Here is a 15,914-nt window from a genome sequence, read left to right as displayed (position 1 = left end):
AGCAAGACAGAGACAGCTTCAGAAACGGGGAACAACCTGAGTGTCCAGCCAAGTGCACGTATGGTTATAAGATATCTAGGAGGTAGAGTGATTGCTGGGAGAGGACGTCTGGGAGTTAGGAGTGTGACTGTCGGGACCTTGACAAAGCAGTATCCCGCTGCGTGCAGCCATCCATCAGGCAAGTGCCTAGGGTCGTCTCTGACAGAGGAAATCTTAAGTCTACTACAATGTGCAATGCCCTGTCCAAATAATGCTTGATATTGTTTACAAATAACAAACTAAGGTAGAAAGTGATGGGCGCTGGGAATTCCTCCATCTAAAAGAAAAATATTTATTTCTTATTTACAGAAAAATTCCACTTTTCTTGTAATTCTTGAAAAAAAGAACAGAAGATTAAGGTGCAATGGAAGGCTGATGGAGCGGAGAAAGTCACTGGAGTATATTCTCCCGGGCTTATTTCATATTTGTTTTCTTTCCTCTGTCATTACACTCTGTCCGATGTACAGTGTCACAGGGATGAGAGGCTGACATTCTGAGCAGAGCAATGACACTTTGCAGACTTGCAGAAAGAAGTCTTGCCTCCAGCAAAGAAACGCAACTGGCCAAATCCTATTATGAATAATACTGCTGTGCCGCAGTTTCTGCTTCCAGGACAGAAACAGGAAGAGCTGGTCTCCAGGAAATGCCTACGAAATGATGCTTATAAATTTTGCACAGTAGCATCTTAGCAGTTGAATCTCCTCAAGGTCTAACAACTGGTACTGAAAATAATACTCACAAGTTGTTCCAAGCTCTTTTCTTCTCCTTTATCAAGGAACAGCTCTTGCCCAGTGTATGAGAACACTAAAACCAGCTTTTCAGCTAGAAGTTATTGCAAAGCCACTCTGTGTTCAGGATTGCATTTTATTATTTCCATTGTTTGAAAGTGGAATTTCTTCTGTATATTCAACCCCCAGGGCAGTACCACACTGTGACGCTTTGGGAAAATGAGCGTAACTGATCCTCAGATACGCTGAAGCAGCATTCAGTGCTGATGGCTTGTAGGGAACAACTCCATCAATCCTTTCCACTTCCCTGATCCTAAGGTCAGCAGGAGCTAATTCAGACCTTGGTTTAAATAAAGCTACCTGAGACCAGTTCTACGTTATACTGGGAATAAAGGTCCCAAGGGCTCCCCAGCACAGCGTGAGTGCACCGATACGCTGGGTAGAGGCAGGAGAAGCTGACAAGAGAGCTGCTTAGCAATGCTGGGCAGCTGAGGAGGGCTGACTGCTTTTACTCCTCTGTTCCAGCGTATCAAAAATGAAGATCACAGAGCAGGGATAAGCATTTAACAGCTCTTAAAACTGCTGCTATCTGGGTTGGGGTTTTTTTGTTTTTTCCTCCTGTGTAAGTCTCCCTGAAGTTGGAAAATGGGCTATGGATGCAATTATCAAGCATATGTTACCAAAAGTGTTAAAAAAGACAATGTAGATACTGTCATGGTACATGAATGGAAAGCTGTATTTTATAAATCTTACATGGAAAAATGGCTTTTCAGGTTGTTATGATCCAGAATGGGATAAAATATGTGCTTACATTATTAATTCCAAATGGCTGGCAAAAGAATTCTCCACCAATTGAATTTTACAGCCTGCACTGTATTTCAATCCACCAATAACATATAAGTTAAAAATATGCAACCAATCAAAATTTCTGAGAAACCAGAATCTGAAACACGATGCATTTCACATTTCCAGCTCTGATGTGGTATATGTTGGACTCTGGATGCAAGTGACATATTGATGAACATACAAAGTAAAATCTGTAATTCCATCTCAACTGCTCAGGACTTGTGGTCTGGTTTATACTGCAGATAAAATTTGATCAGGAGAGAATCCAAGACGACTTGCATGGAAATTACTTCTAATCTCTCTTTCATTGACTGCACTACTATGCAATTCCTACTTGCCCAAAATTCAGCAGCTGTCAGGAGAGGCTTGCATAAAGACTGCAGGATAGGGACCAAACCTGGGAAAAACTACTAGTACAATGAGAAATACTAATTGACTAAAACAGTAACTCCCACAGGGTATGGCAAAGCTCCCTTTGGAGGCAGCGAAGCACAAAAAAGCCAGATGTTCTCATACGGTAGCGTGAGGCACCTTGAACTCTGGAACTGTACATGCTTAGTCACATGTAGACTGTAAGTACTCTGCCTACAGTCCTGATCCTGTCTGTTCCCTGAAGCATGACATACACAAAATATTCTCCATGAAGTACTATTCAGTCCTCCGATTAGGATATTCTCTGTGTGCTGTGGAACACGAGGATGGTCCATGCACCTGGAGAAGGTGGTCCCTAAACCAAGCAGTCTCAGCCCGTACACTGATTGCCACAAGCTTAAACGACATCCTACAAGTATTTTGCTGTACATATCTTCACAGATGGTGTAGATTTTCTGGAGATGTGATTTTTAATAGATATGTTTAACAGATCCAAACCCAGCATTGCAACTCTGTATCAAGGAACCATAGGCTTGTGCATTTGTGTGCAGTGTTACTAAGGCCACAACCACAGTGAAACAGTGGTAGGAAATGAGTGCCTTCAAGGGGTCAATGCAATCGCAAGGGAGTTCAGGTCTTCATGGTGCTCAAGAGCTGTTGTCACAACTGCAGACAACTGTTAGGTCTTCCACTGTAACCAGGCAAGTTCTTGACAGAGAAAGAGCCATGAACAGTCATCTTTCCACATTGCATTGCTTACCGGTCAGGAAGGATTCCTTTGTTTGATTTCATCCCCAGGGAAGTCTGCAGCAGCTTTACTACAGCTAACCATCACCTGTCCTTCAGCTCAGAGGTCTGAAGTGGAGACATCAAACAGAAAAAACAGAAGAGACAAAATTAGGATCATTATAGCAGAGTTATGCTAGATCACATCACCAACCATATACTGGAGGGATCACCATAAAATGCTTTTACACACCTGAGAAAGACCCCAGGACATCAAGGACCTACCGACAGCCATGAAGGGTGTCAGCAATGTGCCAACTACATCTCTCTTAGCACCGATTTTCATTGCAAAGTAAGGCAATAAGGCAGCCATGTAAGTGAAATATTGAAAGGTGAGTCCTAAATGAACCGAACAAAGAGCTCCAAAGGAGAAGACAATGTTTTTGCCAGTTATCCATCTGATCTTTTTAATTTCATAGGAGGATGGGAGAGAAAAAAGGTGATTTCATGTTCTCTTACCTTTCAATTGAATCAGAATTTGTATTCTGCTCAGGTGCTAGTTTTGCATAACTCAGGGGCAGATTTAGACCCACAACTGGGCCTACAGTACTGAGCCACAATATAATGTAATTTGTGTGTCTAAGGGAAAAAAAAAAACCAACAAAAAAGCACCATAAACATATTATCCCAACTTTTCTGAATTGCAGACACACTTGCAGTCATAAAATAACTTCAGATGGGGCTATTCTTTCACTTTATCTGTATCAAATATATTCTAACTTTCAGCCCTTAGGTGAGAATCCAGAATCTTATTCTATTTGTACCAAAGAAGCTGTTTTGACCATTTACCCTTCCCGGCTGATTTACTTTATCTATGTTGCATAAAGCCTTGCAAGGCACATTACTGTTTCTCACCTCTTCTGTTTCCGTGAACCAGTCAGTATAGAAGACATGAATTCATTTGTCCGGCAGGGGTGCAGAACAAAAAATGGCTGCCCAAGTAAGGGGTGCTCCTAAGAGGGAATAGCAGTTGTTTTATTATGCAAGGAGAAAACAGAAAAGACACGATCTGCATTTGGAAAGGCAAAGCAGGGGCCAATTAATCCTTGATGCAACTTTTCTCATTTCAGAATCTAAGCCACATTGCTATTCCACTGATAGACATTGACAAATGAGCACCTGAGACCATGTTCCCCTATCTTAAAAGGTAAGTAAGATCACCAACCAGGCTACGCCACCATTTTAGTTAAAATGCAATGGTTTTCAAAAGTAACTCAAGTTACCGTATCAGCATTACCTGAATGCAAGTAGGCAAAGCTCTTGTGTAAACAAGCACCTTGACCCCTTATGCTTGTATCTTCTCAAACTGGGAAGTAAACACAGTTTAATTTGGAGCCTGTGAGGGAGGAGCAATAAGGAAGAGCCCTCGAGGTGGCTTTAACTTCCACTAGGTGGCATATCCTCATTTTAGGCTACTGCAGAGAAAAATGTCCTAAAACTGTTGTTTTTCAAGAAGCCCAGTCAAAACTGTCCTGAGGTAAAGAAGAAAATTGTTTTGTGACGGTTAAGTTTGCAGTCAGGCACACTCCCTACAACATGGTAAGTCTCTGTCTGTCCCCCTACACCCTGCAAACGGTGCTGCCAAAAACTCAATCCAATGTTCCATAAAGCTTTCGCTTTCGTCTCCAGCCGGACCATGAAGAGACTATGTATCCTGACTTAATCAAGCCTGCGCTCAATGCAGAGCCATAACAGTGATCTCATCAACCTGTACATGGACGATACCACAAGATCAGCATATTTGACTGCCTCACGTGTCATCCCTAGGGAAGTCATTTTCCTTTAATGCTGCTGGGGTGTGCTGCTCTTGACTGGGTAGAGTTAATTTTTTTCCATAGAATCTTGTATGGGGCTATGTTTTGGATTTGTGCTGGAAACAATGCTGATAACCCAGGGATGTTTTGTTTAGTCCTGAGCAGGGCTGACACAGAGCCAAGGCCTTTTCTGTTCCTCACCCCACCCCACCAGCGAGGGGCTGGGTGGGCACAAGGAGCTGGGAGGGGACACGGCCAGGACAGCTGACCCCAACTGACCCCAGGGCTGTTCCATACCAGATGATGTCACGCTCAGCATATAAAGCTGGGGGAGGAAGGAGGAAAGGGGGGGATGTTCGGAGCGATGGTGTTTGTCTTCCCCAGTCACCGTTACACGTGATGGAGCCCTGCTTTCCTGGGGATGGCTGAGCACCTGCCTGCCCATGGGAAGGAGGGAATGAATTCCTTGCTTTGCTTTACTTGTGAGCACAGCCTTTGCTCTCTCTATTAAACTGTCTGTACCTCAACACAAGAGTTTTCTCATTTTTACCCTTCCAATTCTCTCCCCCATCCCACCAGGGGGGAGTGGGCAAGCGGCTGCGTGGAGCTGAGCTGCCAGCTGAGGTTAAACCACAACATGAGGTCACTGCTACTACTTCTGCACCAAAATAAACACATCCTACCTCATCCCCACGCGCAGTAAGGGGCATAACAGCACAGCAGGGAATGGCTAAAAAGGGATTCCAGATAAGGAAGATGTCAAATATGAAATGCCACGACCGGCTGCTTGCAGCCGAGCACAGACGGTGCTCAGATGTCGCTCAGCACAGGACTCCGCCCGAGCAGAGAAGCTCACAGCGCAAGGCAGCGGCGTGGGGAGAAGCAGGCAGGGACCACGACAGAGAAAGCAGCAGGATCAGCATCTCTGCACAGCATTGCCTGTGCAGCCATGTGAGCCCGGCCCACTGCGCTACGCTACCCACCAGAGCCAGGGCAGAGACTGACTATGAGGATCAGCATGATGTGTGTTTTATCCTGGGTAAAGACTCCTTTCCCTTAGACACGCTTCCTAAGGTGGCTCTGCTTCTCCACCGCAAAAAAGAAGAAATAACTAAATTTATGCTCCGACACAGATTTCCCTTGTCCAAGCCAATACAGCTGTAGCTGGACTCTCCTCGTTCTCTGATGGCACTTTATCTTAGCATGTAGTAAACTGCCTGCACTGAAGAGAAGATGCTGACAGAGTAGGTCTTCCTGCTACACAGAGAAAACCCCTTCTCCAACCCCTTGCCTAGAAACAAAACAGAAATCCTGGCCTGTCATGTTCAGCAAACAGGACATGTTCTATATTATTAAGTTTTAAACAGTCTTACAGCTGAAGCACCCTTGGTTCTTATGCTGAAAATGGACTCATGAGGATCAATCATTCTGTGTCTAAGACAACTTTTAAAAACTTCAAGAAGGTCCAGAACGTACAAAAAACAATGTTCAGAAAGCTTTGTTTTACATTGCAGTGCAAACAGATAAGTTGCGCAAGAATGCTACCATCTGCTGTCAGTAAAAGTGAACTGGTGCTGTTTTCCATTGAGAAAAAGTGGTAGCTTGAATTAAAAATCCTTTCTAATTATCTGCTAGCTTAAATCAGCTTAGGTCTCCAAACAATTCCAGAAAATACATAGATCGTGCCAATGGTATTCCTCAAAGATAGCAAAAAAAGATAGTTAGCAGTATTTACAAAACTATTAGGCAAAGAAAAAAAAAGTAAATTAAGCAGCAATTTCAGCCAACTCCCTTACACAAAGAAGGAGCATAAAGCAGTAGCAAACACTCCCAAGAAGAACACAGAAGATAATCTGGGCTTTAAGTGGCTTAGCACTCTGAACAAGGCATAAAGATAATTCCCAAAGCTGAATATTCAGCCTGAAGTCATTCCCAACCATCCAGTCACCTGGTGTTTCATTCTCTCCTGCACTTCTTGCTTCAGCAAACCACCAGTGAGTGACAAATGGAGGCCAGACTTGATTTTTTAAAATGGCTTATTAACTTTACATTTTACATCTTTCTTCTTTCAGTCCATCTTCTTTTTACAACATGGCACAGTGACACTGAAAACATTCCCAAACTGTAACAATCAGATGTCCATACGAAAAAGCAGAGTGCATTCCTACTCAGTTTTTCAGACAGGTAGCATCTTTGGTCCCACCATACTTGGCGTCAACCTGTGACTTAGGAGCATAGGAGAGGTGAAATCTGTTCACACTCCAAATTCCCTGCAATCTCTCCTCCATTCTTCTCAAACGGGTGGAAAGGCTCTTTCTTTCCCTCTGGATCCAGCAGATGTAAAGGGTTTTGTTACAGGACCCCAGCCATCAGCTTCTGGGTTGATATGAAGACTCTGAGGACGCTTGGTCTTGGTTAGTCAAACCTTCTTCCTAGCTTGTCTCCTTGTTCTTTGAATTATCAAGGGTTGCTTCATACACTTCTTGAAGTAATGGCTGTGCCAGGGTGGTGCAAATCTCACTATAATCCACAGGCTTTTGAATGGCAACAACGAAATGACCCAGGGGTTTAGTCAAACTCACCCTGCTCCTCAGCCAGGCCCTGAGAATGCCATGTGCCCTAAAGCTGTATGTCTGCACATTCGCAAGAGTTGCTCTGGTTTCCATTATTTTTGAAAACTGAGCACTGTCCCTTATTTGTTTACCTCTCATCCAGGAAACTGAAGTTCATTATTACACAGATCCTTCAGCACTGAAAGTCCACAGGCATGATGTCATGCGAAACAGCTGTGTCCAAAGTCGTAGTTTTTCAATGAGCTTGCTGCGTGTATCTTTCTTACCCGAAACAAGAAGCATGAAACTGCAAGAATGCCATGCTGTTTATTCAAAACCTGAAAGATGGGAATATGTCACAGATTGATAGGAAAAACACAAAAGCATGAGACGGTCAAAGAAATTCTGAGCCAAGATCCATTATGCAGGAGCCTCTAAAAAGGGAAAAGGCTGAGGCAGGGAAAAAGAGCTGTTCAGCATCAGGGAAAACACTCCGAGAGCATCAAATCTGATTCAGTCAAATCCTAAATTCCCAATCCTGTACATAATGGCATCCCCATGAGGCTTTAATGTACACTCAAGTTTAAATCACTGACACAGCAGCTCTGAGGAGGAAGTACCGGACAGCTGCCAATAAACATGCAAGAGTTATCAAAGCCCTGAATGATTTCAGAATTGGTTAATGGGCTACAGAGCCTTTTCATTGCCAGGTCACCAGTTCAGATTTGGCCCGAGCTGGCAGTAGCTAGAACTCATTACTGTACAACGGCTGTATATGCAATTGTCAGGTTTTGCACAGTCAAAGTGCCATTAATTAGTGCTCTTGCTGGCAGTCACTGCAGATGAGTCCAGAACTGAAGATGGTGGGTCATCTTGTCACCGTAGGGGGCAGTCCCTGTAGGTCAGCTCTGAAGTCAGGAAAAGCAGGAAAGCCACACCTCTGCTCGTGGCATGCCCTGAGAGAGAGCGTGCACCTGCAGTACCATGAATCCCAGGTCCTTCTCAAACACATGAAAAAAAATGAATGGAAGTTTGTGCTGCGTCAGCCTCATAAACATATTTTCTACCCGCTGCAGTCATCTGGCAGAATGGTGATATTCCACATGCAGTGAAACGTATCCCGAGCAAAGTATCAGGGCAGCAATACTAGCCTTCAGCCAGCCTGATCCATGAGCCAGTTACATGAAAAATATATATAAAGTCCTACTGGCACTTCATGCAAAAAAACCTCCACTTTATATAGTATAAAAGAACCTTCCCACTTTTAGCTTACAATTCATCTTTTTCCAATCAGTCATGTAGCAATGTCTTTTAGAGAGTAATGTGTGACAGTTTCCAGTCAATTCTCACAATTATTCACTGGCATTGTACAGCAAGAACCCATTTGTGGGTTGCCCACAACTCTTCTGGACAGTAATACAGAGACACGGTTTATTTGAAATCAACAGCATTATTTTCTTGTTTCTATCTATGGTCTTGTATCTAGCTACCCATGAGGCAGACTGATAACACCATCTCTTCAGCACCGTATGCTGAAGTCCATCATACATCTGCATATCCCTCTGAGTCTGACCCAACTTTCATGGCAAATAAAATTCTTACAGGCTGCAACTAGCTCCAGTGAATTTGAAAGCTCAAAATGTTGTTCCATTATTTTCTGTAGAAAGACCTCTTTACTAGGTGACTTCAAGAATGATTTGTAAGGATGTTCTGTACCCATTTCTGCAGCTGTTACCTCAACTCCTCCCATACAAAGCCAAGCCAGAGAGAGATGGATGCAAGATGTGAAATGTTTCATTGGGCGGTTTGAAAATGTAGTTTTGTTTGGGAATGCTACAGAAGATTGAATGTGACTACACTCTGGCAGTGCAACAGCTCAGTACTCGTTAGCTGTGGAGCTACAACCATCCACGCACGGGTGCTGAGCTGCCTCGGTTGTGAGGTTAAACTGGTGAGCCGAAACCTCTTTTGCTGAGGTTCATGGCAGGTGGTGTGTCTGAGCCCTCGGCAACAACAACAAATGAATGCTACAGGCTCCCAGAGGACTTAAAAAACAATTCAGCTGAACTGCAGCTTTTTCTGCGTGGTGTAAGAAGGCCTCTTCCCATAAAGTCCATCAGGGATGTGAAGGCTTGGTCAAGCGTCTGTCACCTGTCCTGCCATCATTTACTGATGAAACTGGGCTGTCCCTCACAGGGTCATCAGGAGCTACGGTGTAAAAAACTAACTTCATCCCGTCTCCTGTGCACTGCCTATAGCACAGTGAAATGTTAAGTCATGAATCTGGCAAAGACTGGGTAGTTCCTAAGTACAAGTATAACTAAGTCTAAAACTTCCATCAGATTGGATTATGTCCTTTGATCAAGCAGTGCGTATAGGAAATACTATCCATGTCAGATTTAAATTAAAAATAAACATTACTTCAGGTAATGCATAATTGCCTGTAGGTATCTGTACTGTGCTCTGCTCTTCTCTTCCCCAGCCAGCAGGTATTTTGTTGTCAGTACATCTCTTCTAACAGCACCATTTATTTTCTCTGTCATAACTGGAGCTCTTCCAATAGTAATGGCTTCTATTTTCTCCAGTGCTACATTAAACTGCCTCCGAGCATCCATCATAACATTTATGGTCTCTCCATTTATGATAGTGCAAGGGATTTGTGCCTGAAACTACCTCTTCCCCGATCCAGTTTGCATGATGTTGCTTTGCAAAAATAAATTCATGGAGGGGTGTCAAAACTTTCATACAGGACACTACCACCAAACACCGCAGCCAGAACCAATTGTTTTCAGACATTTTCCCAGCAGTGCTCACAATCCCAGTCATCAGGCCAGAAAAAGAAGGCAGGATTAATAAAACACATCCCTCATAATCTCTTCCATTTAGGGAAATGGAAATAGAGATGCAATGAGTAAAGAAGTTGCATGCTCTGCCCTTTTCACCAATTTTTGATCACGCTTACTGAAACAAATGCCTGTTTTTAAGTAAAAATCCTTCACATAAGATTATGATACTGTATTACATGTTCTTGAAATCACAGTCTATCTTCTTTTTCATTCCTTATTTTTACATACGTCAATAATAACTTACTTACTAAAAAAACCCAACTCTACTCATTTAGAAAGAAAGTAATAAAATTTTCCTGTTCAGATTGACTGTGTGCCCCACAACCAGAAGAGTACCTCTGCACATGTGGAACTGAAACCATGTTCAATTTAAGGCTAAAGGGATTACTTTCTGCTTAAATTACACATGTGCTCAGGTTCAGGTGTAAAAAGTGAGTAACATTTTTATGAATGAGGGCTAGGAAGACTTTAACCCTGAGCACTGAAGCCAGATGAGTGTGTGTACGTTGTTGTTTACAGGGACCAGTAATGGTGCTTGCAAAGGCAACAGGACAGCAACAGCTTTCACAAGAATAATGTTCCGAACTTTTCCCTCTTCCCTTCTCCTCACAGATTTTCCTCTTATATCGGAATTAGTACAACAGAAACTCTATTACTGTGGAATCACTATGTTGCAAACGCAATGTTAAGGAGCAGTAATTACACAGGGAATTTTTATCATCCTGATAGAAGGCATATGTCATAGTAATAAAGTTGCTGTTAGGATACTAATTGTATAGGGTTTCTCCATCCTACTGACATAGGTTGCAACATTTCTATTAATGCAGCTTTTAATAAAAATAATATTTTAGTAATAGAATTGGTATTGGTTACAGAGAAATCGTAATTAAAAAAATTTCCAGAGAAGGCAAAATGGCTATTGAAAGAAATATGCTTGCTCTAAAAGCCATCAACTCCAAAAAAGCCTAAAAGAAAAAGTTACCAACTCAAAAAAAGCCATTTATCCTAGTGGGCATGGGATACAGTTTATTACCTGGGACAGGTGACATATTTATAGTCGCTTTGATTTCAATTTACAAGCAGAAGCCAAGTCATCCTACCGATTTAACTGAGAAAAGTTTCTGTAACTTTGCCGTAAAACTCAGAGAAGCACTCCCACTGCTAAGCCCGTTGAAGATGAAACAACCTACTTCTGTCTGTAACGGGTGCTGAAGAATGACTATGAAAGTGCAACTACCACTGTTCTCCCGCATTTTCTTAGACAATCAAAATAAATCTGCAATGGTACTGAGCAAGGGAACACTTGAAGGGACCCTGATGAGACAAAGAAGTGCAAACTAGACCAAAAAAGCAAATTTCTGTCATTACTGAACCCCTTTTTGGAGGAGAAGGCTGTGGAGTGATTTTGATTTATGCTCGCGCTCTTCTTTGCAGACAGGCAGTTGCAATTGCCCTTATGATTTACTGTACCTGCTCTCTGTGTGTTTCGAACAACGCACCAACTAACTTTAGTGACAAGTTTTTATTAATACTTTCACTACTACTAACCCCACACAGCCAACTAAGCTAGATCCTATCCTTCTTTCATCAAAGATGAAGTCCAAGCTGAAGAGGCGATTAATCAAACAGCTAAGTTTTTCTGAGGAAAATGGGAGTTGCTTTGGCAGATCCTACAACACAAATATTTCATGCAGACAGCATTTCTGCAAGAGGAACCACATCTACTACTTTGTACCTGCTGTTTCAAATCCACCATGGCCACGAAGGTGGAAACGCAGGTTCTGAAGAAACAAACACTTCATGGCACAAACTGTTCCTTTTGTAAAGGATGTCTCAAACCCCTGCTGATGTCATTAAGCGTGGCCGATCATAGCCTGAATGCCACCTCTTGACTACAGCTTGCAATAAAAACATCTTTTCCTTCGGACAGAGCTCTGACCACTGTGCTCCCTGCACACATCACTTCTATCGTGCTAGCTTATTGCTACTTATGTTGACAGCTGCGGCTTCTGCTGAATGTGACAGCTGAATATGTCTACAGTTTGATGCCACAAAAACATCAATCTTCCTTTTCCATTTTTAAAGCTATCAGAGCTATAAGGATGCATCCAAAACAGGAACAATACCTCTATCCATGACCTCTGACGACAGCTTTACTTCTCTTGTACAACGCACAGTGCAAGCTAGAAAGTCAAAGACAAAGCTGGTTTGCCAGAATTAAATTCTTTTCAAGGATGGCAGATGGAAATGGGTTTAAATCGTAAGTTTTACTGTAGTTACCTTCACATCTCTGGGCCCTTCCTATTTTAGGCATATTTGAAAGATAAATATATTCTCCATATAGTGATTTCTATGACTAGGACAATGATAACAACAGAAAAGACTGCCATAAGACCTGATGTGCATATGTGCTTTTTGTGCAGAGCTAACTTATTGTAATCAATAGTATTATTCATACCACAGAATACAGAATACAATAACTAGATGTCCAAGACCTATTTCATATTTCATCCCCAAAATCAGTTAATCTGACTGATTGTAAAACATTTACAGTTTTGAGGGGGTGGTGATCCTTTTTTACAAATTATAATTTTATTATTTTTTGAAAAGTTATTGGATAGCTAACACAATATCCTCAAAAGGCATACCTCAGAGGTAACGCAGGACAAGCACAACACTAATCAAGAATAGCCAACGTTGCTGATATATCTATGTATTTATGTATTTATATAGTTATATATTTGTATGTTTATGTATTTATATATCTAGTTTGAATTATTACTTTTAAGAACAAGAGGAGTCAAAGCACTAGGTGACGCTCAGACAAAACTATGTTTTTAAAGCTTAAACTTCTCACAGGCATGTAACTTGCATTTATGATTCTTTAAGAAAACTTTATAGTTAAAATTGGCAGGTCCATAGTTATATTGTCAAGAAATGGCATCTCAGCCATTTTCCTAAGAAAATAAACAGATGATTCTTCTTCCGTGCTTGCCAAAATAAGATTAATTCAGTTGTCACCAGTTTAGTTATGTAGCATATAGTCTTAATTAATTACTATTTAAAATCTGTTCTTAAGTTAAGAGATTCATCTAAGGTGCAAAACTGAAAGAAACAAGCTGTGGAAGTATGGAAAAGATACTGGAGACAGATTTCCTACTCTGATTAAAAAATTGGTAAGTTAAGAAAAAAGATCTGTACTGGCATTTGACAAATGTGCCCCAAAAGGGTTCATTTTATAATCCCAGTAATTCCTGGACAAAAAAGATGTTGGGAAGAGAGATTTCATAAGATTCTTGAGTCTTGATGGTATGTATTCCTACCTCCTCTTTACAATTTATCGAGAAGGTAGTATGACTGATAGCTGTAACAGTCAGAAGACAGACAATTACCACAAGGTAATGAATGGAAAGCAAATCTCTGCTGCAGCAGAGCAGCAGAACACTAATTTAACCATATCAACTATAAGGAGGCAATGACGTGTCCACAGAAGAGTGACTCAACCCTCATTTTGAGTTCAGGCCAAGGGAAGACTTTCTTTGTTCTTCATCTCTCCTACAGCAGCAGATGTCTGTGCTCCCCTCCTCCAGTCAAAGCATCTTATATTACCTATCATTTGAAATAACATTTGTCAGACCAAGTACTCTGAATCACTATTGAAACTGAATACCCAATGTTCTTGTACAGACAAGGCAGGGCTCTCAATATTCACGGTAATTCTCCTAATGATAGACTCAGTATAATGCTACAAACTTTGTACTACCTAAAAGCCAGTTCTGTCAGAAGTTTGGCCAAGGTACTTAGGGATCTCTGTACGCAGCATGGTGGAGTCAGAAGTTTGAGCAGGGATTAGCAGCCACCAGAACAGTGAATGCTGGCACGACAAAGGTGGGCAACAGAAAATGCCAGAAGGACACTGAAACTGTCTCCTGCAAGGATAAAGTGCCCGCCTCAGGACTGCAGCTCAATGCTTTGATGGAACTGGTGTTTGGAGTTTAGAAAAGACGACAATCACATTAGTGTCTCGGTCAACACAGGACTGAAACACCAAATTCTCTTATGAGAGCACAGAGGAGCTACAGTTTACGGAAGCTTGAACCCACAATTTCTATAGGAGCTACAGCTCTGACTCTGCAAAGGGATTTTTGGTGGTCTCTCTCCTTATTCTTGAATCAGGCTGCTACGCAGTCAGAAATACAATATACAAAAAGAGGAGCCAAAAAGGGACTCCGGTTGACTTCCAGCTTCAAGGGCTGTCAGCTGGTTTTGTGAGCCTTGGGGACTGTATACAGCTTCCTATACAAGCCTGACTATATGGAGTAAATTTCATCTCCTTGGATAAGTTCATTTTCTTTTTTGAACCTCAGACTGCCTTAAAAATGTAAGAAGTGCCTCAATGGATTGGACCAATGGTCCACCTAGCAATGCATTCTGTCTCCAAGAGGCAGCAGTTGGAACGGCTATTTTGGGAGAACACCAGTCTGGCCTCTTTCTGTGGTTCACTCCCCTTCTACTGCTCCAGCGTGTCTGCTGTATTAAGGATGACAGAGGACACATTCCTGCCTGGTAATTTTGCATCCAATTATGGACAAGTGGTCTCATGAATTTGTGTAAATGCTTTTGAACTGCTGATACCATCTGCTTCCATAACCTGAGAGCACAGGTGCTTAGGCATAAATTTCTTTCTGTTAACATGGGTACCTAACTTCCATTTAAATGGTACTTATAATGTTTTTTTTAATTAAAAAAAAAAAAAACAAACTGCCAAAGGGTTTGACCAAAAGCCCTTGCTGTAGAAAACAAAAAGGGAAATTGTTATAAAGTTTTCAACACCTTGTGACCATACCAGTTGCCTCTCAAATGGAGCTGAATGCATCAAATATGATATCGACTTCTTCCATATTGTGCAATCAATGTCGTTGTGTATTTTACAATTTTTTACAAAACCATTCAGTAAGGGGGAGTATCCAGTAACCAGCATCGTTCCAGCAGTGAACTGTTAGACGTCATGGCAGGGGGAAGACAGAAGAGCACCCCACCTCAGCCTACAAGGAGGAAAGCCAGACGGGGGAGGGCACATGCTATTAGAACTTCTTCCACAAAATCTTTGCTTGGGAAGCTCTATGGACGCAAAACCACTGCTAGATAAATGATCTCTAAATGCAACATGTAGCACTGAAACAGATTTTATACAGAAGTAGAAAAGAATAAAGAGAATCAATACTACTGCAGTGTAATTCATTCAATTAATTACATATCTGTGTAGAAAATATTATTAGATCTTCATTTCAGAATAACCGATCAGCTCAAGCAACAACAGTACCAGGACTTGAAAGCCTATCCTGAATTGTGCCCCAGAAATTGGCAAGCATCCTCCTACTGCTTTTTATTTCTACATGTAAATTACCCATTAAGCCTCTGTGGTTATTCTACATCATTTAGTATTAGTCCACTATTTGATCTTTTCCTCCTATTAAATTAGTCAGACTAGGTTTATGACCATAAAGTCTTACTGGGAAAAGCATGATTAAACTGTAGGGCAGCTATACATTATTAATTAATGCTTAGTTTTAACATAATACCTACTTGCTAGCTTGTACAATACTATCTCTTGGTTTAAACCACAGAAGTTCAATACATCACAGAAAAATCTAGCTGGAAATAAATATCTATCCAGCTTTCCCATTCTTAAATTTTTCCCTGTGAAACAGCTTTCCAACCTATACTGGTAAGACTCCCTTTCCTCAGGAAGTTGTACTAATAATTTTCAAAAAATATTAGCAGGGGATCCATAGCAACTGTTGATATGACTCAAAATGATTTAAGAGCGATCTTAGCAACCTTCTGTTAAGATATACGGTATACAGCCTCCCCCACTTAGCAAAATCCCACAATATGGCAAGAAAGATTTGTATGTCTAAGAATAGCTACCTACACACATTTTTCAAGATGACTGAGCCATAATGATTTAAATCCTCCCTACCACAGTTT

General features: G+C 41.5%; 1 protein-coding gene across 1 annotated transcript in view; it reads right to left on the bottom strand.

Moving 5' to 3' along the window:
• Positions 1-2,132: 2,132 nt before the first annotated feature.
• ATG10 (autophagy related 10) overlaps positions 2,133-15,914 on the bottom strand; it is an 81,076-nt gene continuing 67,294 nt past the window's right edge. Inside the window, exons 5-7 of the mRNA XM_009641116.2 lie at positions 3,627-3,724; positions 3,231-3,350; positions 2,133-2,840 (exon numbers count right to left, since the gene is read on the bottom strand). Of these exons, the coding sequence (XP_009639411.1) occupies positions 2,828-2,840; positions 3,231-3,350; positions 3,627-3,724 (231 nt within the window). The 3' untranslated portion in view covers positions 2,133-2,827. The remainder of the gene's footprint in view (positions 2,841-3,230; positions 3,351-3,626; positions 3,725-15,914) is intronic.

Source organism: Egretta garzetta, unplaced genomic scaffold, assembly GCF_000687185.1.
Source record: "Egretta garzetta isolate BGI_Z169 unplaced genomic scaffold, ASM68718v1 scaffold136, whole genome shotgun sequence".
Classification (NCBI taxonomy): Eukaryota; Metazoa; Chordata; class Aves; order Pelecaniformes; family Ardeidae; genus Egretta; species Egretta garzetta.
The sequence above is the reverse complement of the archived record's forward strand: the minus strand, read 5'-3'. Positions and strand labels throughout refer to the sequence as shown.